Genomic DNA, 27,034 nt, shown 5'->3' with positions numbered 1-27,034 from the left:
ATTTTTGAAATATTGCTTGAAGTTAGTTATTATCTGTTCTAACTGCGTTTTATGAATATATATTTGTACTATTGGATTCCAATTCCCCTCGGATATTTCGTTCATTTTTTAAAACGATTTTATACTAATCTTAAGTCAATATATATATACAGTATATATATATATATATATATATATATATATATATATATATATATATATATATATATATATATATATATATATATATATATACATATATAAAAGAGAGAGCAAATGAGAGAGTGGGTGAGATGTTATCAACAAATTTTGTTGAAAATAAGAAAAAAGTTTTGGAGTGAGATTAACAAGTTAAGGAAGCCTAGAGAACAAATGGATTTGTCAGTTAAAAATAGGAGAGGAGAGTTATTAAATGGAGAGTTAGAGGTATTGGGAAGATGGAGGGAATATTTTGAGGAATTGTTAAAAATTGATGAAGTTAGGGAAGCTGTGATTTCGTGTATAGGGCAAGGAGGAATAACATCTTGTAGGAGTGAGGAAGAGCCAGTTGTGAGTGTGGGGGAAGTTCGTGAGGCAGTAGGTAAAATGAAAGGGGGTAAGGCAGCCGGGATTGATGGGATAAAGATAGAAATGTTAAAAGCAGGTGGGGATATAGTTTGGGAGTGGTTGGTGCAATTATTTAATAAATGTATGGAAGAGGGTAAGGTACCTAGGGATTGGCAGAAAGCATGCATAGTTCCTTTGTATAAAGGCAAAGGGGACAAAAGAGAGTGCAAAAATTATAGGGGGATAAGACTGTTGAGTATACCTGGTAAAGTGTATGGTAGAGTTATTATTGAAAGAATTAAGAGTAAGACGGAAAATAGGATAGCAGATGAACAAGGTGGTTTTAGGAAAGATAGGGGGTGTGTGGACCAGGTGTTTACAGTGAAACATATAAGTGAACAGTATTTAGATAAGGCTAAAGAGGTCTTTGTGGCATTTATGGATTTGGAAAAGGCGTATGACAGGGTGGATAGGGGGGCAATGTGGCAGATGTTGCAGGTGTATGGTGTAGGAGGTAGGTTACTGAAAGCAGTGAAGAGTTTTTACGAGGATAGTGAGGCTCAAGTTAGAGTATGTAGGAAAGAGGGAAATTATTTCCCAGTAAAAGTAGGCCTTAGACAAGGATGTGTGATGTCACCGTGGTTGTTTAATATATTTATAGATGGGGTTGTAAGAGAAGTAAATGCGAGGGTCTTGGCAAGAGGCGTGGAGTTAAAAGATAAAGAATCACACATAAAGCGAGAGTTGTCACAGTTGCTCTTTGCTGATGACACTGTGCTCTTGGGAGATTCTGAAGAGAAGTTGCAGAGATTGGTGGATGAATTTGGTAGGGTATGAAAAAGAAGAAAATTAAAAGTGAATACAGTAAAGAGTAAGGTTATAAGGATAACAAAAAGATTAGGTGATGAAAGATTGGATATCAGATTGGAGGGAGAGAGTATGGAGGAGGTGAATGTATTCAGATATTTGGGAGTGGACGTGTCAGCGGATGGGTCTATGAAAGATGAGGTGAATCATAGAATTGATGAGGGGAAAAGGGTGAGTGGTGCACTTAGGAGTCTGTGGAGACAAAGAACTTTGTCCTTGGAGGCAAAGAGGGGAATGTATGAGAGTATAGTTTTACCAACGCTCTTATATGGGTGTGAAGCATGGATGATGAATGTTGCAGCGAGGAGAAGGCTGGAGGCAGTGGAGATGTCATGTCTGAGGGCAATGTGTGGTGTGAATATAATGCAGAGAATTCGTAGTTTGGAAGTTATGAGGAGGTGCGGGATTACCAAAACTGTTGTCCAGAGGGCTGAGGAAGGGTTGTTGAGGTGGTTCGGACATGTAGAGAGAATGAAGCGAAACAGAATGACTTCAAGAGTGTATCAGTCTGTAGTGGAAGGAAGGCGGGGTAGGGGTCGGCCTAGGAAAGGTTGGAGGGAGGAGGTAAAGGAGGTTTTGTGTGCGAGGGGCTTGGACTTCCAGCAGGCATGCGTGAGCGTGTTTGATAGGAGTGAATGGAGACAAATGGTTTTTAATACTTGAAGTGCTGTTGGAGTGTGAGCAAAGTAACATTTATGAAGGGGTTCAGGGAAACCGGCAGGCCGGACTTGAGTCCTGGAGATGGGAAGTACAGTGCCTGCACTCTGAAGGAGGGGTGTTAATGTTGCAGTTTAAAAACTGTAGTGTAAAGCACCCTTCTGGCAAGACAGTGATGGAGTGAATGATGGTGAAAGTTTTTCTTTTTTCGGGCCACCCTGCCTTGGTGGGAATCGGCCAGTGTGACAATAAATATATATATATATATATATATATATATATATATATATATATATATATATATATATATATATATATATATATATATATATTTATTTAACAAGTCGGCCGTCTCCCACCGAGGCAGGGTGACCCAAAAAGAAAGATAATCCCCAAAAAGAAAATACTTTCATCATCATTCAACACTTTCACCTCACTCACACATAATCACTGTTTTTGCAGAGGTGCTCAGAATACAACAGTTTAGAAGTATATACATATAAAGATACACAACATATCCCTCCAACTGCCAATGTCCCAAAACCCCTCCTTTAATTAAAGTGCAGGCATTGTACTTCCCATTTCCAGGACTCAAGTCTGGCTATATAAAATAACCGGTTTCCCTGAATCCCTTCACTAAATATTATCCTGCTCACACTCCAACAGCTCGTCAGGTCCCAAATACCATTCGTCTCCATTCACTCCTATCTAACACGCTTACACACGCTTGCTGGAAATCCAAGCCCCTCGCCCACACAACCTCCTTTACCCCCTCCCTCCAATCCTTTCGAGGACGGCCCCTACCCCGCCTTCCTTCCCCTACATATTTAAATGCTCTCCATGTCAGTCTACTTTGATCCATTCTCTCTAAATGACCAAACCACCTCAACAACCCCTCTTCAGCCCTCTGACTAATGCTTTTATTAACTCCACACCTTCTCCTAATTTCCACACTCCGAAATTTCTGCATAATATTTACACCACACATTGCCCTTAGACAGGACATCTCCACTGCCTCCATCCGCCTCCTCGCTGCAGCATTTACCACCCAAGCTTCACATCCATATAAGAGTGTTGGTACTACTATACTTTCATACATTCCCTTCTTTGCCTCCATAGATAACGTTTTTTGTCTCCACATATACCTCAACGCACCACTCACCTTTTTTCCCTCATAAATTCTATGATTAACCTCATCCTTCATAAATCCATCCGCCGACACGTCAACTCCCAAGTATCTGAAAACATTCACTTCTTCCATACTCCTCCTCCCCAATTTGATATCCAATTTTTCTTTATCTAAATCATTTGATACCCTCATCACCTTACTCTTTTCTATGTTCACTTTCAACTTTCTACCTTTACATTATATATATATATATATATATATATATATATATATATATATATATATATATATATATATATATATATATATATGTATATTTTTTTTTTCAAAAGTCGGCCGTCTCCCACCCTAAAAAGAAAATACTTTCATCATCATTCAACACTTTCACCTCACTCACACATTATCACTGTTTTTGCAGAGGTGCTCAGAATACAACAGTTTAGAAGTATATACATATAAAGATACACAACATATCCCCCCAAACTGCCAATATCCCAAACCCCTCCTTTAAAGTGCAGGCATTGTACTTCCCGTTTCCAGGACTCAAGTCCGACTATACGAAAAAAAAAAAAAAAAAAAAAAAAAAAAAAAAAAAAAAAAAAAATATATATATATATATATATATATATATATATATATATATATATATATATATATATATATATATATATATATATATATATATATATATATATATATATATATATATATATATATATATATATATAAAATATAGGGAGGTACCACCTCTAGAACTGTTATAGGGTCCCTCATCCTCAGAGAAAAGAATAAACTTGCTTCAGGGAAAACTCAAGATTCTCCCTGAAGCTGTTTGAGAATTTTCTCCTACCACCCCCTATATTATGTATATATATTTTATGTATATATATATATATATATATATATATATATATATATATATATATATATATATATATATATATATATATATATATATATATGTCGTGCCGAATTGGTAAAAAATTTTAATTATAAAATTTTCTCTTATACGTTTAAAGATTTTTTCATTTATGTTTGTGTAAAAATTAAGAATCTTAGAAAACTTACCTAACCTTATTATAACAAGCGCAATTTAATTTAGCGTAATCCAACTAAATATATTTTAGATAAGTTTACAATAACTTACTAAACAAACACAATGAAATATATGTTTTCGTTAGGTTCAGAATGATTTTTGCGAAATTACTGCATACACATTTTTGCTTACCTTATTCGGCAATAAGAGCAGTGATAATTTAGCCAAAATCGCGTTTTAGAGAGAGAGAGAGAGAGAGAGAGAGAGAGAGAGAGAGAGAAAGAGAAAGAGAAAGAGAAAGAGAAAGAGAAAGAGAAAGAGAGAGAGAGAGAGAGAGAGAGAGAGAGAGAGAGAGAGAGAGAGAGAGAGAGAGAGAGAGAGAGAGAGAGAGAGAGAGAGAGAGAGAGAGAGAGAGAGAGAGAGAGAGAGAGAGAGAGAGAGAGAGAGAGATATGCAGTATATATAGTTTAGAGTGGAGAGACTGACTTGTCTGTGAGATAGGGAAGGTAGCGTCGGCACTCCGTCAGTATAGTGGTCATGAAGGTACCATACTTATGGCGGTAGAAGCTTAGTTCTTCCTCGGTGCAGGAGCGGTATTCCTCTAATATGGGCAGCAGCAGGGAGTTCTGGAGAGGCAGACAATGCTGTAAGCTGACAAGGGGAGGTAGACAATGCTGTAAACCGACACTATCACCCACATTCGTGCTTTATCATGGTCAACAAACAGTAAACATCATAGATAGTTAGAAAGATAAGAGTAATCGCACATATGCACGGTATGAGCGTGTGGTTGTCAATGCAATTTCATGTCCATTATGGTTGAGAAGACTTGAATCAGAGACAAGTGACGTCAAATGGAACACCTTAATCACATTATAAATCGTATGTTTAGTGTTATCTGTAAATTTCATAATAATTATCATATGCTACCTATCAGCCACCCAGACATACGAACACTCTTCCACTCGTACAGATGTACCACCACACCTAATCATGGTAGCGTGTATGAATGTACACTCTACCACTCACCTAGACATACTTTATACCAGCATACTTTGAAGGTATACATGGCAAGATCCAAGATGCCAGAAATCAGTGATGCCAATGAGTAGTCTAGGATGTGGGGCTAGGAACTGAATATCGACAACGTCAACATAATTTAGTAAATACACTTCCACTCACCCAGACGATCTTGGGATACTTAGAGGAGAAGTGAAAGCCGGAGATGAGCTTGACACCTGCACTCGCAGCATCTTGACTGTTTAGGATGCTCTTGTAGAAGTTGAAGGAGTCTTGAAGCCATCGTCTGGTGGAAAAAACAGGAAGGAGCTTAGTTTAGAGACTATTTCTTAAGGAGGGGAAGGGTTTGTAATTTAGTGATAAAGAATGAAGACTGGTAAAGAGGATAGATTTAAGATAATCTTGTATGCATAAGTGCTAGATTAAGCATCCATTTAAGATACAGAGGAATAGACGATGACGTCTCTGATACCGCCTTTCACCCTCTGAAAGCCCGTGTTTTATTTTCAGTAGAATTTTATAGATGACTAAAGAGATAAAATAAAGGATGGTAATATTTTAAGAACATTTGCTTCCCCCAAAAAAGAAATTGATAGCTGTACAATAAATACAATCATAGCACCACACAATCAAACCCATCAGAATAAATAACTCAGAAATCTCGGCTTTGACCCCAGCTTTTGAAGCTGGTGCATCTTAGTGGAAGGTTCGAATTGGTTTTGTATTGTGCAGTGGCTGATTTCCCATTTTTAACTGAAGAGACTGGGCTATTAGTTTCCATGCGAAAACTTGTGACTGTCTCTTCTGATTGGTTTCAAATCCTCAACGTTGATACTGAACTACATTAGAAAGTTATGCCACACTCTGTACTATTTCTTTAGCGTGCATTGATGTAAAGGGGACTGGACTTAAGGGACATGAGAATAAATACTTTTATAGGATCATTGAGCTAAAAGTGACTGGGCTTATGAGATACGGGGAGACCTTTCTCGGATCATTAAGGTGCAGAGAAGGGGGGGGGGGCTTAAGGAATACGGAAATTATATTTTTTTTTGGATCACGCAGCGACCGAAGCACATTTAGTTCTTGTCAACTACCAGCCACGAGGTTCCCACATGATAGTGTTAGGTAAATATAGTTAATTGTTCATGTAACTAACCTTGTAAAATGTTATTTGAATCAGGATAGCGGCACTTGCCTATGTATCAAAATTTGCTAACTGAAAGACCACCACTCACCTGGTAACCTCTGGGGAGTCTCCCTGGAACTGTAGTCCTGGTCTGAAAATTCCTGCAGCCCCGTCACTAGTGGTTTCCTTTAGGAACTTGTCAGCGATGATAGTAACTGTAGAACCTGGTGGCAGCGCCTTCTGCAGCTGTGTGGCTGTGGTCAGTCCTACCACACCCGCCCCCACAACACAGACCCGTGCCATCACCTCTACTGCACTTCTGTACCAAGAAGAAAAAGAAGACTTTGGTCGCATCAACTTTACTCCGAGTTGAACAATCCTACTTCTTCATCCTCTTTCTCTCCGCTTTCTACATTTTCACCCTCCTCTGCCTCTCCAGTTAGTTTAATATCTTTATTAAGCACCCAATACCCATCATGTGGGCGGTAGTCAAAAGTTTACAGAGGTACATAATGGGTTCAGGGGCTGGGCCCCAAAGTTTTGATAGCTGAGCAAGCTACAAAGGTAATGTACTCCAGGTAGATCTGGTCACAATTATGACAAGTTACAAAGGTATTTACAGATTACAGAGATACATAATGAGTCCAGGGACTGGGCCCCAAAGTTTTGATAGCTGAACTAGGTATAAAGGTAATGAACTCACAAGTTACAAAGGTAATGAATCATGTAAGTAAATTTACTTACGTTGATACATGATTACAATCATGAACAAATTATGAAGTACTGAGCAATTCACATGTCCACACCCGGTCACAACTGTAATGAGTTATTGGTGCAAATATTAATTGTTGGATGACACAAAAACACACACACAAATAGGTAAGTACACACACGAGCACACGCATTCACACATGAGTACACAAATACACACACAAACACACACGAGCAGGAGGTTCCGTGGGACAGAAAACTGGCAGGAAAGCCAGTAAATGAAATGATGGAATATGTAACAACAAAATGCAAGGAGGCAGTGGAAAGGTTTATTCCCAAGGGCAACAGAAACAATGGGAAGACCAGAACGAGCCCCTTGTTTACCCGACGGTGTAAGGAGGCAAAAACAAAGTGCAATAGAGAATGAAAAAAGTACAGAAGGCAGAGAACACATGAAAATAGGGAGATTAGTCACAGAGCCAGGAACGAGTATGCACAGGTAAGGAGGGAGGCCCAGCGACAGTATGAAAATAACATAGCATCGAAAGTCAAGACTGACCCGAAACTGTTGTATAGCCACATCAGGAGGAAGACAACAGTCAAAGAGCAGGTGATCAGACTGAGGACAGAAGGTGGAGAACTCACATGAAATGATCAGGAGGTATGTGAGGAGCTAAACAGGAGATTTAAGGAAGTTTTTACAGTAGAGACAGGAAGGGCTCTGGGAAGACAGCACAGAAGGAAACATCAAGAGGGAATATACCAACAAGTGTTGGATGACATATGAACAACCGAGGAGGAGGTGCAGAAGCTGCTAAGTGACCTTGATACCTCAAAGGCGATAGGACCGGACATCTCCCCGTGGGTCCTTAGAGAAGGAGCAGAGATGCTGTGTGTGCCCCTAACCACAATCTTCAACACATCCCTTGAAACTGGGCAACTACCTGAGAAATGGAAGACAGCAAATGTAGTCCCCATATTTAAGAGAGGAAACAGAAACGAGGCACTAAACTACAGACCTGTGTCTCTGACATGTATAGTATGCAAAGTCATGGAGAAGATTATCAGGAGGAGAGTGGTGGAACACCTGGAACGGAACAAGATTATAAATGATAACCAGCATGGGTTCATGGAAGGCAAATCCTGTGTCACAAACCTTCTGGAGTTTTACGACAAGGTAACAGAAGTAAGACACGAGAGAGAGGGGTGGGTTGATTGCATTTTCCTGGACTGCAGGAAGGCCTTTGACACAGTTCCTCACAAGAGATTAGTGCAGAAGCTAGAGGGTCAGGCTCATATAACATGGAGGGCACTGCAATGGATCAGGGAATACCTGACAGGGAGGCAACAACGAGTCATGGTGCGTGAAGAGGTATCACAGTGGGCGCCTGTGACGAGCGGGGTTCCACAGGGGTCAGTTCTAGGACCAGTGCTATTTTTGATATATGTGAACGACATGATCGAAGAAATAGACTCTGAAGTGTCCCTATTCGCAGATGATGTGAAGCTGATGAGAAGAATTAAATCGGATGAGGATGAGGCAGGACTGCAAAGAGACCTGGACAGGCTGGACACGTGGTCCAGAAACTGGCTTCTCGAATTCAACCCTGCCAAATGCAAAGTCATGAAGATTGGGGAGGGGCAAAGAAGACCGCAGACAGAGTATAGGCTAGGTGGACAAAGACTACAGACCTCACTCAGGGAGAAAGATCTTGGGGTGACCATAACACCGAGCACGTCACCGGAGGCACACATCAACCAAATAACTGCTGCAGCATACGGGCGCCTGGCAAACCTGAGAACAGCGTTCCGATACCTTAATAAGGAATCGTTCAAGACACTGTACACTGTGTATGTTAGGCCCATACTGGAGTATGCAGCACCAGTCTGGAATCCACACCTGGTCAAGCACGTCAAGAAGTTAAAGAAAGTTCAAAGGTTTGCAACAAGGCTAGTTCCAGAGCTCAGGGGAATGTCGTACGAGGAAAGGTTGAGGGAAATCGGACTGACGACACTGAAGGACAGAAGGGTCAGGGGAGACATGATAACGACATACAAGATACTGCGGGGAATAGACAAGGTGGACAGACACAAGATGTTCCAGAGAGGGGGCACAGAAACAAGGGGTCACAATTGGAAGCTGAAGACTCAGACGAGTCACAGGGACGTTAGGAAGTATTTCTTCAGTCTAAGAGTAGTCAGGAAGTGGAATAGCCTAGCAAGTGTAGTAGAGGCAGGAACCATACATAGTTTTAGGAAGAGGTATGACAAAGCTCAGGAAGCAGAGAGAGAGAGAGAGGACCTAGTAGCGATCAGTGAAGCGGCGGGGCCAGGAGCTGAGTCTCGACCTCTGCAACCACAATTAGGTGAGTACGTGCTTCTCCATTTTCTTCTCCGCCCACATCCTATTTCTCCCCTCCCCCACCTCTGGTCTTTGCCTCCTCTTTTTTCCAGCCTCTTCTTTTTCCTCAACTTCTCTTACACTTCCTTCCACTCTTTTTCATCTTGTGAATGAGGTGTTGCTATGCTTAATTAAAGTGACTTAGCACTGTCTTAACTTTCAAGGTTAGCCTCTTCTGCCTAGATAGTGATAATCACAGCATCATTCTTACTGTTGCCAAGGGTACATTCACACACACACAATTATTATGACTAAACCTATTTTCGTCCTAAACGAATCCAGCAAGCAGGTAAACAATTGCATTTTAGAATCCAGCAGGCAAATTTTTTTTTAAGAATCCAGCAGGTAAACAATTGTTTTAGAATCCAGCAGGTAAACAATTGCATTTTAGAATCCAGCAGGTAAACAATTGCATTTTAGAATCCAGCAGGTAAACAATTGCATTTTAGAATCCAGCAGGTAAACATTTTTTAAGAATCCAGCAGGTAAACAATTGTTTTAGAATCAGACATTAGACACTTGTGGAATCCTGCATGATTTATTGAGGTTTAATTTTGGGTTGCTTGGAGCAGGGAGTGGACCTAGTAGCGGCCAGCGACGAAGCGGGGCCAGGAGCTGTGATTCGACCTCTGAAACCACGTATAGGTTAGTACCAGTGTTGTAGTTATACAAGTGATTTACCTATGGTCCACCAGTACTCTAGTTATCATAACAACATCAAATGGCGTTACTTTAAATATTAAAAAGGAGTGGATAGGTATGCCCGGGGAAGGGTTCGGTCAGATGACCAAAATCTCCAGTGGTGGGTTATCATATGATTAAGACCCGTTATCATACATCAGTGGTGTTATCATAAAGTTACAATTTATGCCTCATATATGGAAGAAATATCCCCGCTATATAAAAAGCTTGAGCCGATGTGGAAAATTGCATTTATCTGAACGTAACTAATTATGTAATGACAGTAAATTATAACAAAGATAATTATTATTTATCAATGTTACATAGACAAGTAGGAATTTTGGACACCTAGGTCGCAAAAAATGTCCCCCTTCGATACCTACCACTGTCATTGTGGAAAATACTGTATATATTTTCCAGAAATTCAGTATTTATATGTAAATAGATGGCCATACTGTATTTAATAATATTTATGTCACAGAAAATGGAAAGCATGCGTCTGTGCAGACGAGACTTGCCATCTTGGTTTTGAATTTTGTACAAACGTTGGTGCAATGGGAAGAATTTTTCGTGCTCTAGAGGTTAAAATTGTGTTGACACCTCTCAAATAGGAGGCGAAATTGGTGGATGTGCATTCCTGCATAACTTGAGATATCAGACGACTAGACAAGACAGCTCCAGGAACCTCAGATAAGCTCTCTAGATTTGTGTGTAATTCTGGCCAGCATTATTTTCATAGATTTAGTTAGAGTGAGGTTTTCTGAGTATGATACACATTAATCTCAAGTCAAATTGGTGAGTGATATTAAGATATATTTTCCTTCTGTTATGTAATCGTGTATATATATAACCATTTATTATTTTTAATATACAGTCCACAAATTTATATATTTACCAGTATTTCTGGTGTATGTATATTTCATTTAATTAATAGGTCCAGAGCAACTTGTGGTTATGACAGTGGTAGGTATCGAAGGGGGACATTTTTTGCGACCTTGGTGTCCCAAATTCCTACTTGTCTAATTGATAAATAATAATTATCTTTGTTATTTACTGGTATGTACATTATGAGTTACATCCAGATAAATGCAATTTTCCACATTTAATTTGCCCGTTGGTCCTTCTTGAACCGGAGGTAATTAGTGAAGTCATTAATTAGTTAATTACTTAATAATTATATGTGAAATGACAGAAGGAGGTGGATGTTAAGTTTACAAATTTACTTAATGTGTAGTGGATTATAATAATTACAATATTAATTTTGATAAGCTAAGCCCAAGTCTGGCTAAGTTTATATTAATTTGTATAATACTAATTTGATAAGACAATTCTGGCCAAGATTTATATCAGTGTATGTGTAATTGATAAGACAAGTGTGGATAAAGATTATATTGTGTATAATATTAATTTTGCTATGCCAAATTCTGGCAAGGATTTATATTTGTATAATATTAATTTGATAAGGCAATTTTGGCCAAGATTTATATCAGTGTATGTGTAATTGATAAGCCATGTGTAGCTAATTATTAATGTGTATATTAATTTTGTTATGCCAAATTCTGGCAAGGATTTATTAATTTGTATAATATTAATTTTGATGAGCCAAGTTTGTATTAATGTACATTTAAAACTCAAGTAGCTAGGATTTATTCAAAGGTAAGTTGTACTATTTACCTTTATAAAGTGCATAATTTAGTACATAATCAGTGTTATTAAGTTGAATTTAATACATTGCATCATGGCTGAAAATGAGGAAATTAATACAGAAGACAAACATATGGAATATAGAGCAAAGAAAGCCTCACTGCAAGCTAGAAAGGGTCATGAAACCAAGGCATATAATAAATGTTTGGAATTAATGAATCAAGAAACTGTGAATACTGATGATTTAAAAATGTATTTAGATGCTTTAGGTAATAGATATGATTCATACAAATTATATTACAACAAATATGAAGGAGATTTGTTAGTAAACTGTGTAGATGAGACTGAAGTAGATCTTATGATTAATCAGTATTATGAATTAGAAGAAACGATTCTTTCTTGTAAAAGTCAGGCTTGAATAAATTAAAATGTGTAAACCAGGCAGTTAATCAGTCTGCTCCAACAAAACTCCCAGAACTATGTTTACCTGTGTTTAATCCTGGAGAAAACTGGGAGGAATTTTGGTCAATTTTTAAAGCAGGTGTGCATGACAGGAGTGACCTAGCCTGTGTAACTAAATTATTTTACCTCAAAGGACAGGTAAGAGATGCTCACATACTCATACAAGCCTTTCCCAATGTAAATGACTCTTACAAGGAAGCAGTTGACTTGTTGAAGGTCACTTATGGTAATATAGAACAAAGTAGGTTGGATCTAGTGAATATCGTTGTTAATTTAAAATCTCCAGATCACACTTACAAAGGTTTACAGCAGTTTAGTTAAACTGGAGAGCACTCTCAAAACTTTAAGTAATAAATATAATCTGAAGGAATCAGACTGGTTATTGAGTGCCATGGTACAGAATAAATTAAGCTGTAAAACACTTGAATGGCTCTCAAAAATATCACAAGGGTTATTTTGGTCTGGAGGAAATAAGACTAGGTCTACAAGAATTAATTGTTCAGTTGCAGACCAGCCAACTAACTCATTTTAAAGATGCAACACATAATAGCTCTGAGGTATCTGTCAAGTTTCACAAAGGGAAAAATTATCCCAATGTTAATAATCAAAATTCATTTCCTAAAAAGAGTTGCATAGGTGCATATCAAGTAGCAAGAATCAGAAATAATGATTCTCCACAAGGTAAGAAGAATAAGTACCCTCCTAAGAGAAGCCCAGTTAATAAGAAACCAGTCAAAGAAAAGAGAGATTGTCTTTTCTGCAAGGGTACTCATTTTTCTAAGAATTGCAGTGCATACAATTCATGGAATGATAAAGTTGAAAGATTGGAGGAACTTGACAGATGTATCAGATGTTTGGGTAATCACAATGTAAAGGATTGTTATGCCAAATTAAACTTCTGTTATCAATGTCACAAAGGAAGACACCATATAGTCATGTGTAAAGGTCTATATGATAATGTTGATAATAATGATAATGTTGACAATCCTGACACAACAGTAGCTAATGTAAAAATTGCTGCTAATGTTAATAATGATGGTTTTGCTGAAGTAGCCTTACCTGTGTTACAGGTAAAAATTGATGATAAAAGGCATAAATCAAAAAATGTAAATGCATTATTGGACCAGGGATCCCAGCGTACTTTCATAAAACGTAAATGTCTTGATGGTATGAAAGTACAGATGGGAGATCCCACAACTTTAAAATTATCTGGTTTTCTCTCGGATGAAAGGGCTCAATTGTATGACACTGTTTATGTAACTGTCAGGTTGGGCAATGAGAAAAAACGTGTTAATGCAGCAATTGTAGATAGACTTCCAGAGAAAATATCTACAGTAGGGCTTAGTAAAGCTACAGAAAGACTCTCACATAATGTAAATTTAGCACCTTTTGGTGTAAGTGATGATTCTGAAGGCCCAATAAATATTTTGATAGGTAGTGACTATTATGCCTCCTTTGTAAAGGGTATGGTAAAGAAATGTGGTGTCACCCTTTTGAAGACTGCAGGAGGCCATGTAATGTATGGTAGGATTCCTCGTAATAATAATTCATGACTAGAGGAAACTACAAATACCATAACTGTGTGCCTTACTCATGAAATCGTACCCCAGTATAATTCTTCCATAGAGGATGGTGTTGAGCCAGTGTATAAATTGTGGGAATTAGACAGCATTGGAATAAATGTAAATGAAGAAAGTCCAGACGATTCTTTTACTCAGGAGCAATACCTGAGAGATGTAAAATTTGAATCTGGACAATACTGGGTGCGACTTCCGTGGAGACTGAACCATCCAGAATTGCCCACTAATTACAGAATGGCATATGGACAGTTAAAGGCTCAGCTCCGCGAACTGAGTAAGACACCAGAATTGTTAACTGCATATAATGATATAATTGCTGAACAGTTAATTAATAAATTTATAGAAGAGATACCTCCTGAACAAGCCAAAGTTTATGGTCACTATTTGCCCCATCACGGAGTGAAGAAGGATTCTAAGACCACTCCTTTGAGGATTGTGTTTAATTTTAGTGCCAGGGGTAACAAAAATGTACCTAGTTTAAATGACTGTTTGATGACAGGTCCATCGTTGACGGAAAAATTAGGAGATATCTTATTAAATTTCAGAGTGAAGCATTATGCCTTTACGGCTGACATAAGTAAAGCTTTCCTAAGAGTGGGTTTACAAGATTCTGACTGGGATTGTACCCGCTTCTTATGGCCTGAGAATCCTATTGACCCACTTAGCCCTCTGAAAACCTTTCGCTTTAGGAGCGTATTATTTGGTGCTACATCCAGTCCGTTCCTACTTCAAGCGACGATAAATGCACACCTTAAACGTATGGAAAGTCCATTGAGTAAAGTAATGAGCAAACAATTTTATGTGGACAATTTCCTGAGTGTGACGTCAACTGAAGAGGAACTGTTAATGACTTATGGAGAGGCTAATAAAATAATGCAAAGTGCAAATATGCCTCTGAGGGAATGGAATAATAATTCGTCCAAATTAAAGGACAAAATAAGTAAAGATTACCCTGGAGATGAAGTGCCAAAATGTAGTAATGTATTGGGTTTAACTTGGGATATTGAGAGAGATTTGTTAATGTTAAAACCTAATAATTACAGTATGCCCAATAAATTAACTAAGAGAGTTTTGCTTGCTGAAGTTTCCAAATGTTTTGATCCACTAGGTTTAGTGTCACCCCTTACTATAAGAGGGAAATTATTAATTCAGGAAGCATGGAAACTTAAATGTGCTTGGGATGAAATTCTACCTGAGGAATTCATTAACAGGTGGGATGAGTTAATTGGTGATTATGAGAAAATTCCAATGTTGGAGTTCCCACGCCAGGTGGCCAATCCAAATGGGAAAAATGTACTCCACATTTTTTGTGATGCTTCAAAATTGGCATATGGAGCAGTTGCTTACCTTCAATGTAATAGTGTTATTTCTCTTATGTCTAAGGCTTAAGTGTCTCCAATTAAATCACGTACCTTGCCTCAGTTGGAATTAACAGCCATTAATGTAGGTGTCAAATTAGCTAATTATATAAGAAATAAGTTGCAGGAGATAAATATTAGCGACACTGTAATTTGGTCTGATAATGAGGTATCCTTACAATGGATTCGTAATGGAAACAGTAAAATTGTGTACGTACAAAACAGAGTCACTGAAATTAATCAGATGCAAGAGATGTATAATAGTTTGGGTCAGCATATGTTAACATTTAATCATATACCTGGTGAGGAGAATCCAGCTGATTTCTTGTCTCGAGGTTTATCTTATGCTAAATTTGTAAATGCTGTATCATGGTTTAAAGGACCGAGCTGGTTGGTAAATAAAGCTAATTGGCCTGTACAAAAGGCATGTATTGCTCCTGTTGAAATTACTGTGACCACCGCTCCAACAGTTTGTCCTCCCTTAGCCATTGATATAAATAGGTATTCTTCTTTACCCAAACTAATCAGTGTTACTAAGTTGGTGTTTAAATTTCTAAACAAGATGAATATATCATATAAGTTTTCACATCCTCTTGAATATTGGATAAAGAAGGTACAGGAGGAAATCTATGGAAATGAGATTAAATTGATGATGGAAAGAAAAATTGTGAAAGGTTCTATAGAGAAATTGGGGCTGTATTTAGAGAACAATGTAATTAGGTGCAGAGGTAGGTTACAAAATGCTAAATTGGATGATTATGCTAAACACCCTATCTTACTGCCCAAAACTCATCATCTAACAAATGTAATTGTTCTAAATGCCCATAAAAATGTAATGCATGGTGGGGTACAAGATACCTAAAATTGTATTAGGGAAACTTTCTGGATTCCACAAGGACGGCAAAGTGTAAAAAGGGTGATTAAATCTTGTGTAATATGTCGCCGTGTGAATGCCAGATCCTATATGTACCCAGGTCCTCCACCGTTACCAAATCAGCAATTTGAGTCGTTTAGCAACGAACTCCGGCCAGCCGCAGTGTGGAAAATAGTGTATATATTTTCCAGAAATTCAGTATTTATATGTAAATAGATGGCCATACTGTACTGGACCTATTAATTAAATGGTAAATATATAAATTTGTGGACTGTATATTAAAAATAATAAATGGTTATATATATACACAATTACATAACAGAAGGAAAATATATCTTAATATCACTCACCAATTTGACTGGAGATTAATGTGTATCATACTCAGAAAAACTCACTCTAACTAAATCTATGAAAATAATGCTGGCCAGAATTACACACAAATCTAGAGAGCTTATCTGAGGTTCCTGGAGCTGTCTTGTCCAGTCGTTTGATATCTCAAGTTATGCAGGAGTGCACATCCACCAATTTCGCCTCCTATTTGAGAGGTGTCAACACAATTTTAACCTCTAGAGCACGAAAAATTCTTCCCATTACACCAACGTTTGTACAAAATTCAAAACCAAGATGGCGAGTCTCCTGCCCAGACGCAGGCTTTCCGTTTTCTATGACAAATATTATTAAATACAGTATAGGCCATCTATTTACCTATAAATTACCGTATTTCCGGAAAATATATACAGTATTTTCCACAGCCGAGATGTCAAGTTTCATTACCACCGGCGACTCTCTTGGATTTTGCCGCCTGGAGGTGGCAAAATTTTGAATGGGTAACCCAACTCATTTTCCTTAGAAACTATTCAAGATGTGGATAAAATCTTCAAAACTTTGTCCCAGTGAATTGACCACGGATTATGATTTTCTTGTTCTGCCAAGGTATTAAAAAAAAAAAGATGTAACCTATAGACAATACTTGTTCATTAATTAATTAGTAAGTTTATCCTAATGGAAATAAGTCACTGTGACTTCTTTGGGTTATCCTAGGTAATTTACACACATGTTACTATGTATGATAATTTGTGTAACAGTATTTATATGTACCTGCACTTAAGTATATTTACTTGCACAATTATGGCACTGAACACTTAAGTTTTAATGCCTCTTTTGATAAGCCGTCATTAATGTTAACCTGTAGCTCTTCCAGTGGAATAAGTCACTGTATATGACTTTTTGGGGGGATAACCTGGTAATTTACACGATGTATGGTAATTGTATGTTGTGTACCTGTGCCTAAATAACCTTACTTACTGATATAAATGCTTAGTTTTAAAATACCCACTAAAAAGAAATCTTGGATGTGAATGTAATTCTTGCACTTTATGATCAATATATAAAAATTATTTCACCCTGGGAGTGAAATCAAGAATATTGATCGTAGTAAGTCCCCCATGCCACTTGAAAAATAGGTTAAGTTGGTCTTTATTCTCCAGTGTATTAGAGGTAACTCTTAGCTCAGTGACAGGACGTTCGACTTACAATCAAAAGAACCCGGGTTCGAATTCGGGCGAGGACTTAAGATGGAGGATCAGAAAATGTCATAAGTTTGTTAGGCAAAAGTACCCGACAAGTAATTCTAACGTTTGCACATTTTTTAAATATTTACCTCGGTTCATATACGGTATATAAGCACTTGTAATGGTGTACTTTTCAGTAAATATTCACTTTAGAGTTTAATCCTTAGGTTAATATTTACAGTATAAAACTGATGGTGTGCAGAACCTGGTAGATAAACATTAAACCTAATAAACCAATCTTCCAATTATGAAATAAACTAAATTTTAAAGAAGTTGACCAGTAAACCAGTGGAAGGTCTCGGTCAGATGACCAAAAGCTCCAGCTGTGGGTCATTATATGACTAAGACCCGTGTCAGGAAATACTTGTCCTGTTTCCTGACGAACCTTACCTAACCAACCTTCCAGCAAACTTGTGTGAACGTGAAGACAAGTGGGTTTTATGACTTGAATGTGTTGGAGTGAGCAAGGTGTGTTCCATGGCTCGGTTGGCAACGCTCTCGCCTGTGCACTGCGTGTCCGTGGTTCAGTTCTGGCATGGGTAGAAACGTTGGGCATGTTTCCTTACACCTGCTATACCTGTTCGGCTAGCGGTAAGTAGGTACCTGGGTGTGGGTCGCATCCTGGGAACAAGACTGAAGGACAGTACGGGTTAAAGGACCCCAATGGAAATAAGTCACTCTGTCCGACTTTTTTGGGTTATCCTAGGTTCTCTACACATATGCTGCTATGTATGATAATTCTATGTAACTGTATTTGTGTATACCTGAATAAACTTACTTACTTACTAAAAAAAAATCCGAATGTTGCTCTCCTGAGGTACTTGAATTTTGACGTCTGTGCACGTCTGGCAAGACGGCTGTTAAATGAATGATAATGAAATATTTCGTTCCTAGTCACCCAGTCTTGATGGGAGACGGCCAGTGTACTAATGTATGAACCTGTATGCTGTCATACAGCCACTTGGAAATGGAACCCAATCAATTTTAATCCAAGGAAGTGAAGGGAAGGGTTGCTTCAATTCCATGGATGAAAAGACGATCACTGACACGACCTCACCTCCTTAAAAGGGATAACTTTTACAAACTATCAAAATCGAGTAATTACCGAGAGTGAGACAGAATGACGATCACTGATCGACGGTTGAACCAGTACTAGCCGCCTCCAGCCTCTCGCTTACTACTTATAGCTCGCTTATATGCACCGAGAGAAGTGATGAGGTTGGGTTTAGTCTTGGCTCTTGTTCTTTTTCTTCATTCTTTCATCTCACCCACCTATTCTTCACCTATACCCAAGACCGGATTAAGAAGTCTCCGGGCCCTAGGCTATTCAGATTGGCGGGGCCCCTTTGAGTTACGGGTAAGCGAAGCGACCCCTTCCAGCTTGGGGGTGGGGGGGGGGTCGGTGTGAGCCTGTTTAAGGTCTAATTAAATACATTCTGGCTATTTAGATTAAATTTATTTGGGAAAGTACATCAAGACAACCAAAACCATTTACCAACAGCCATTTTAACTATCATGCATTTTAAAGAGAATAAACTCAAGACAGCATAGTATTTTTTTTTATTTAAAATACAATACATAGCTTAACATAAAAACCCCTTAAACAAGGGTTGATACACATTTAATATAAACACATTTTGAAACACAATCCCTCAGAACGTACAATAGCAAATAACAAACACAATATAAACAAACACAAGAGGTTACACAAATATACTAGAAAATATCGCTTGTGACAAAACATAACATTAAGAAAGATGGGTAATCTTAACCCTATGTACACAAGAACAACAACAAGAACATAACATGTAGGTGACCCCTGTTTACCTGGAGTTTACCTGGAGAGAGTTCCGGGGGTCAACGCCCCCGCGGCCCGGTCTGAGACCAGGCCTCCTGGTGGATCAGAGCCTGATCAACCAGGCTGTTGCTGCTGGCTGCACGCAAACCAACATACGAGCCACAGCCCGGCTGATCCGGAACTGACTTTAGGTGCTTGTCCAGTGCCAGCTTGAAGACTGCCAGGGGTCTGTTGGTAATCCCCCTTATGTGTGCTGGGAGGCAGTTGAACAGTCTCGGGCCCCTGACACTTATTGTATGCAGGTTCAATAATATAATTAAATCCATAATCCCTTCAGGTATACACTATTTACATAATATTACTGGGACATATTGCCAATGCACAATACAATACAATAAGAAGAATATTATGATAAATATATAAATATATCGGTTACTCACAACCAACACAAATAATCACTAAATGAAAGAACCTACATCACAATCTCATGATAAAACAAAGTACATACTCTTACTCACCTAACCCTCCAGTACATAAGTTCCCTACAGTCACACATACTCGCCTTACCACAAGTCTTACGAGTTAGCCACAAAACTAGAAAAGCCATAAGCATTCCGCATTCATCTACAGGCTATACACATTATATAATATAGCAATAAAATGCTCAGTACAAACACATAAAACCCCGTTTGCCAGGCCATAGCCGAAAGGTAAATCAAGTACTTCAACAAAGAAAGAAGGCAGTAGACTCTGACATAAGACATCTATAACACATATAACTGCACCACCACATCCACTCACACAACCACATTTACCTCAACCACGCATTACACAGATACACACAGCAACACAGCCCTTGTGCATACCCAACCCCGGAGACAAGCCCGTTCCATCCCCTGAAATTCAATCCCCCCTCCTTAGACAGCATAGTATTACTAGATTAGGCTATTAAAGTAGTGACATTATGTACCTATTATATTCAGCATAACCACTACAGCACTATTATTCCCTTTATAAATCACTGACCATTATTGTTATCATTGCATCATGCATAAGACTATCAAATCATATAAACTACAGAAAATTGGAGAGGAATCTCCCATACTCACCCATTAACGGGAAAACATAGCTGTTCTGATGTAAACAAAGGCGTGTTGAGTGTTGCCATCTATGGTTAGGTTTATTTATTTTTATTTTATTTTATTTAATTATTTATTCCCCTCAAGAAAGGTTCCTTGATGTTGGTGAGGGGCTCTTGATTTAGGGAATTGGATCTGTGCTCAAGTTCCCCGAATTAAGCCTGAATGCCTTCCACATCCCCCCCCCCAGGCGCTGTATAATCCTCCGGGTTTAGCGCTTCCCCCTTGATTATAATAATAATAATAATAATTCATTATTTATTTTTGTTTTGATTAATTTTTAAAAATCAATTTTACTCTCCAAACACTTGAACTTTTTAGGTAGGGACCCCTTTGCACTTGCACCATGTGCGCAGTCTTGGATGAGCCCCTGAACCCCTTGGACCGCAGGGCCCCCAAATGCGCGGGGCCCTAGGCAAATGCCTAGTTTGCCTATGCGGTAATCCGGCCCTGCCTATACCCACTTTCCCTTCGCCCTTAGTGGGACCTTATCTGTGAGTCCCGTCTAGTTCTAGTTCCGAGAGATGTATATCTCACTGTATATACATCGAGATTTGTGTATCTCTCAGTGCATATTAACCCAAAGGATGGGTATTGGGTGCATAATAAAGTATTAACTATGTAAACTGAGGCTGGTGTATCAGTGTAGATTCACCAAGAGGTTTATATCTCTTGCTGTGGGTGCATGTACTCCATACCCAGTCTTGGCGGTAGTCACCACAGACCCTTCGTGTGGTTGGAAGTCACCACAGACCCTTTGTGTGGTTGGTAGTCACCACAGACCCTTCGTGTGGGTGGTAGTAACCACAGACCCCTCGTGTGGGTGGTAGTCACCACAGACCCTTCGTGTGGTTGGTAGTCACCACAGACCCTTCGTGTGGTTGGTAGTCACCATAGACCCTTCGTGTGGGTGGTAGTCACCACAGACCCTTCATGTGGTTGGTAGTCACCACAGACCCTTCGTGTGGGTGCTAGTCACCACAGACCCTTCGTATGATTGGTAGTCACCACAGACCCTTTGTGTGGTTGGTAGTCACTACAGACCCTTTGTGTGGTTGGTAGTAACCACAGACCCTTTGTGTGGTTGGTAGTCACCACAGACCCTTCGTGTGGGTGGTAGTAACCACAGACCCTTCGTGTGGGTGGTAGTCACCACAGACCCTTCGTGTGGTTGGTAGTCACCACAGACCCTTCGTGTGGTTGGTAGTCACCATAGACCCTTCGTGTGGGTGGTAGTCACCACAGATCCTTCGTGTGTTTGGTAGTCACCACAGACCCTTCGTGTGGGTGGTAGTCACCACAGACCCTTCGTGTGGTTGGTAGTCACCACAGACCCTTTGTGTGGGTGGTAGTAATCACGGACCCTTCGTGTGGGTGGTAGTCACCAAAGACCCTTCGTGTGGTTGGTAGTCACCACAGACCCTTCGTGTGGGTGGTAGTAACCACAGACCCTTCGTGTGGTTGGTAGTCACCACAGACCCTTCGTGTGGTTGGTAGTCACCACAGACCCTTCGTGTGGTTGGTAGTCACCACAGACCCTTCGTGTGGGTGGTAGTCACCACAGACCCTTCGTATGATTGGTAGTCAGCACAGACCCTGCGTGTGGTTGGTAGTCACCACAGACCCTTCGTGTGGGTGGTAGTAATCACGGACCCTTCGTGTGGTTGGTAGTCACCACAGACCCTTCGTGTGGTTGGTAGTCACCACAGACCCTTCGTGTGGGTGGTAGTCACCACAGACCCTTCGTGTGGTTGGTAGTCACCACAGACCCTTCGTGTGGTTGGTAGTCACCACAGACCCTTCGTGTGGGTGGTAGTCACCACAGACCCTTCGTATGATTGGTAGTCAGCACAGACCCTGCGTGTGGTTGGTAGTCACCACAGACCCTTCGTGTGGGTGGTAGTCACCACAGACCCTTCGTGTGGTTGGTAGTCACCACAGACCCTTCGTGTGGGTGGTAGTAATCACGGACCCTTCGTGTGGGTGGTAGTCACCACAGACCCTTCGTGTGGTTGGTAGTCACCACAGACCCTTCGTGTGGTTGGTAGTCACCACAGACCCTTCGTGTGGTTGGTAGTCACCACAGACCCTTCGTGTGGTTGGTAGTCATCACAGACCCTTCGTGTGGGTGGTAGTAACCACAGACCCTTCGTGTGGGTGGTAGTCACCACAGACCCTTCGTGTGGTTGGTAGTCACCACAGACCCTTCGTGTGGGTGGTAGTCACCACAGACCCTTCGTATGATTGGTAGTCAGCACAGACCCTGCGTGTGGTTGGTAGTCACCACAGACCCTTCGTGTGGGTGGTAGTCACCACAGACCCTTCGTGTGGTTGGTAGTCACCACAGACCCTTCGTGTGGGTGGTAGTAATCACGGACCCTTCGTGTGGGTGGTAGTCACCACAGACCCTTCGTGTGGTTGGTAGTCACCACAGACCCTTCGTGTGGTTGGTAGTCACCACAGACCCTTCGTGTGGTTGGTAGTCACCACAGACCCTTCGTGTGGTTGGTAGTCATCACAGACCCTTCGTGTGGGTGGTAGTAACCACAGACCCTTCGTGTGGGTGGTAGTCACCACAGACCCTTCGTGTGGGTGGTAGTCACCACAGACCCTTCGTGTGGGTGGTAGTCACCACAGACCCTTCGTGTGGGTGGTAGTCACCACAGACCCTTCGTGTGGTTGGTAGTCACCACAGACCCTTCGTGTGGTTGGTAGTCACCACAGACCCTTCGTGTGGTTGGTAGTCACCACAGACCCTTCGTGTGGTTGGTAGTCACCACAGACCCTTCGTGTGGTTGGTAGTCATCACAGACCCTTCGTGTGGGTGGTAGTAACCACAGACCCTTCGTGTGGGTGGTAGTTACCACAGACCCTTCGTGTGGTTGGTAGTCACCACAGACCCTTCGTGTGGTTGGTAGTCACCACAGACCCTTCGTGTGGGTGGTAGTCACCACAGACCCTTCGTGTGGGTGGTAGTAATCACGGACCCTTCGTGTGGGTGGTAGTCACCACAGACCCTTCGTGTGGTTGGTAGTCACCACAGACCCTTCGTGTGGTTGGTAGTCACCACAGACCCTTCGTGTGGTTGGTAGTCACCACAGACCCTTCGTGTGGTTGGTAGTCACCACAGACCCTTCGTGTGGTTGGTAGTCATCACAGACCCTTCGTGTGGGTGGTAGTAACCACAGACCCTTCGTGTGGGTGGTAGTCACCACAGACCCTTCGTGTGGGTGGTAGTCACCACAGACCCTTCGTGTGGGTGGTAGTCACCACAGACCCTTCGTGTGGTTGGTAGTCACCACAGACCCTTCGTGTGGTTGGTAGTCACCACAGACCCTTCGTGTGGTTGGTAGTCACCACAGACCCTTCGTGTGGTTGGTAGTCACCACAGACCCTTCGTGTGGTTGGTAGTCATCACAGACCCTTCGTGTGGGTGGTAGTAACCACAGACCCTTCGTGTGGGTGGTAGTTACCACAGACCCTTCGTGTGGTTGGTAGTCACCACAGACCCTTCGTGTGGTTGGTAGTCACCACAGACCCTTCGTGTGGGTGGTAGTCACCACAGACCCTTCGTGTGGGTGGTAGTCACCACAGACCCTTCGTGTGGGTGGTAGTCACTCCATACCTGGACTTGGTGGTAGTTACCACATAACAGAGCGAAAAACTAATGTGAAGGACCTGGGAGTGATAATGTCAGAGAATCTCAGTTTCAAAGATCACAACAATGTCTCTACCACATCTGCTAGGAAAATGAAAGGATGGATAATGAGAACCAATGATGATTCTCTTTAATTCTCTTGTTCTCTCTAGGCTGGAATATTGCTGCACACTAACGACCACTTTCAAGGTAGGCAAAATTGCAGACCTGGAGAACATACGGAGAACTTTTGCTGCACGTGTAAGTACAATAAAACACCTAAATTACTGGGAACGGTTAAAGTCACTTGACCTGATCTCCTTGGAACGCAGGCAAGAAAGATACATGATAATATACATTTGGAAAATCTTAAGAGGCACTAGTCCCAAATCTGTACATGGAAATCATTCCCTACGAATGCAAAAGACTCGGCAGGCAGTGCAACAATCCCCAATTAAAAGCAGGGGCGCCATGAGTACACTAAGACACAACACAATAAGTGTCAGGGGCCAAGATAGTTCAGCTGCCTCCCAGCATTCCTAAATTCGGTACCTGACCAACCGAGCTGTGGTTTGTACGTCAGTTTGCCTGCGGCCAGCAGTAACAGCTTGGTTCCTCGAGGCCTGGTCATGGACTAGTCCGTGGGGGCATTGACCCCCGGAACGCCCTCCAGGTATACCCTTTTTTTCTCGTAGTCACCACATACCCTTGTGGGTGGAGGTCACCACATCCTTCGCGTGGGTGGAGGTCACCACATACCCTTCGGGTCAGTAGTAGTCACCATATAGCCTTCTTGTGGGTGGTAGTCACTCCATATCTAGACTTGGTGGTAGTTACCACATACCCTTTTTGTGGGTGGTAGTCACCACATACCCTTCGTGTGGATGGTGGTCACTTGACATACCCTTCGTGTGTGAAGAAGTCGCCCAATACCCATCCTGTGAGTTGCATCAACTTGCGTACCAACCTTGTGGGATGCAGCCGCTCCTATACTCATCCTGTGGGTGACAGCTGGAGTATACCTGGATACCTAGAGTATACTTTCAGGGGGTTTTGAGGGTCAACGCTCCCGCGGCCTGGTTCGTGACCAGGCCTCGTGGTGGAACAGGGCCTGATCAACTAGGCTGTTACTGCTGGCCGCACATAAAACGACGTACGAACCACAGCCCGGCTGGTCAGGTACTGACTTTAGGTTCCTGTCCAGTTCCTTCTTGAAGACAGCCAGGGGTCTATTGGTAATCCCCTTATATATGCTGAAAGGCAGTTGAATGGGACACTTATTGTGTTATCTCTCAGCATACTCGTGGCGCCCTTGCTCTTCATTGGGGGGAGGGGGGATGTTGCATCTTTTGCTTTCGCGGGGAGTGATTTTCACGTGAAGATTTGGGACTAGTCCCTATGGATTTTCCAAATATATATTATTATGTATCTTTTACGCCTGCATTCCAGGGAATACAAATCGAGGGACTTTCAACTGTTTAATAATAATAATTTTATCACCTGCTTCCAAACTTTCTCGTCCTTATTTTGCGTAATTACTTTGCATTCTTTCTTCTCTCTTTCAGTTTCCTTCTCACCATGTAATTTAGATGTTTTATCGTACTTATACATGCCGTGAAGGTTCTCTGTATATTCTCAGGTCTGCAATTTCGCCTGTTTTGAAAGGGGCTCTTAGTGTACAGCAATATTCCAGTCTTGAGAGAACATGTGGAAAATTGCATTTATCTGAATGTATCATTATTTACATAACAGTAAATGAACAAAGATAGTTATTATTTATCAGATGACACCCGAATCTGCATGACAGTGTCTTCCATTGCAGACACTGCAAGGCTCCAGGTGGACATCAACCAAATCTTTCAGTGGGCTGCAGAAAACAATATGAAGTTCAACGATGAGAAATTTCAATTACTCAGATATGGTAAACACGAGGAAATTAAATCATCATCAGAGTACAAAACAAATTCTGGCCACAAAATAGAGCGAAACACCAACGTCAAAGACCTGGGAGTGATCATGTTGGAGGATCTCACCTTCAAGGACCATAACATTGTATCAATCGCATCTGCTAGAAAAATGACAGGATGGATAATGAGAACCTTCAAAACTAGGGAGGCCAAGCCCATGGTGACACTCTTCAGGTCACTTGTTCTATCTAGGCTGGAATATTGCTGCACACTAACAGCACCTTTCAAGGCAGGTGAAATTGCTGACCTAGAAAATGTACAGAGAACCTTCACGGCGCGCATAACGGAGATAAAACACCTCAATTACTGGGAGCGCTTGAGGTTCCTAAACCTGTATTCCCTGGAACGCAGGCGGGAGAGATACATGATTATATACACCTGGAAAATCCTAGAGGGACTAGTACCGAACTTGCACACGAAAATCACTCACTACGAAAGCAAAAGACTTGGCAGACGATGCAACATCCCCCCAATGAAAAGCAGGGGTGTCACTAGCACGTTAAGAGACCATACAATAAGTGTCAGGGGCCCGAGACTGTTCAACTGCCTCCCAGCATACATAAGGGGGATTACCAACAGACCCCTGGCAGTCTTCAAGCTGGCACTGGACAAGCACCTAAAGTCGGTTCCTGGCCAACCGGGCTGTGGCTCGTACGTTGGTTTGCGTGCAGCCAGCAGCAACAGCCTGGTTGATCAGGCGCTGATCCACCAGGAGGCCTGGTCACAGACCGGGCCGCGGGGGCGTTGACCCCCGAAACTCTCTCCAGGTAAACTCCAGGTCTCCAGGTATCCATCCTGTCATTTTTCTAGCACAGTTTACTAACAAATCTCCTTTATATTTGTTGTAA

At 41.1% G+C, this 27,034-nt stretch overlaps 1 protein-coding gene across 5 annotated transcripts in view; it reads right to left on the bottom strand.

Moving 5' to 3' along the window:
• Positions 1-18,901, bottom strand: part of LOC128692686 (D-aspartate oxidase) — a 28,217-nt gene extending 9,316 nt beyond the window's left edge. The window contains exons 1-5 of one of the 5 annotated variants that reach the window (XM_053781977.2): positions 18,751-18,801; positions 7,906-8,018; positions 6,473-6,682; positions 5,397-5,520; positions 4,701-4,840 (exon numbers count right to left, since the gene is read on the bottom strand). In XM_053781977.2, coding sequence (XP_053637952.1) covers positions 4,701-4,840; positions 5,397-5,520; positions 6,473-6,666 — 458 coding nt within the window. In that variant the 5' untranslated portion in view covers positions 6,667-6,682; positions 7,906-8,018; positions 18,751-18,801. Of the gene's footprint in view, positions 1-4,700; positions 4,841-5,396; positions 5,521-6,472; positions 6,683-7,107; positions 7,180-7,905; positions 8,019-18,035; positions 18,310-18,750 lie in introns of those variants that run through there. The other 4 variants (XM_053781979.2, XM_053781976.2, XM_053781975.2 and 1 more) reach the window with 4 other exon arrangements.
• Between the last annotated feature and the right edge of the window lie 8,133 nt (positions 18,902-27,034).

Source organism: Cherax quadricarinatus, chromosome 30 (assembly GCF_038502225.1).
Source record: "Cherax quadricarinatus isolate ZL_2023a chromosome 30, ASM3850222v1, whole genome shotgun sequence".
In the NCBI taxonomy this organism is placed as follows: Eukaryota; Metazoa; Arthropoda; class Malacostraca; order Decapoda; family Parastacidae; genus Cherax; species Cherax quadricarinatus.
Note: the sequence above shows the minus strand (reverse complement) of the source record. Positions and strands in the feature narration are given on the sequence as shown.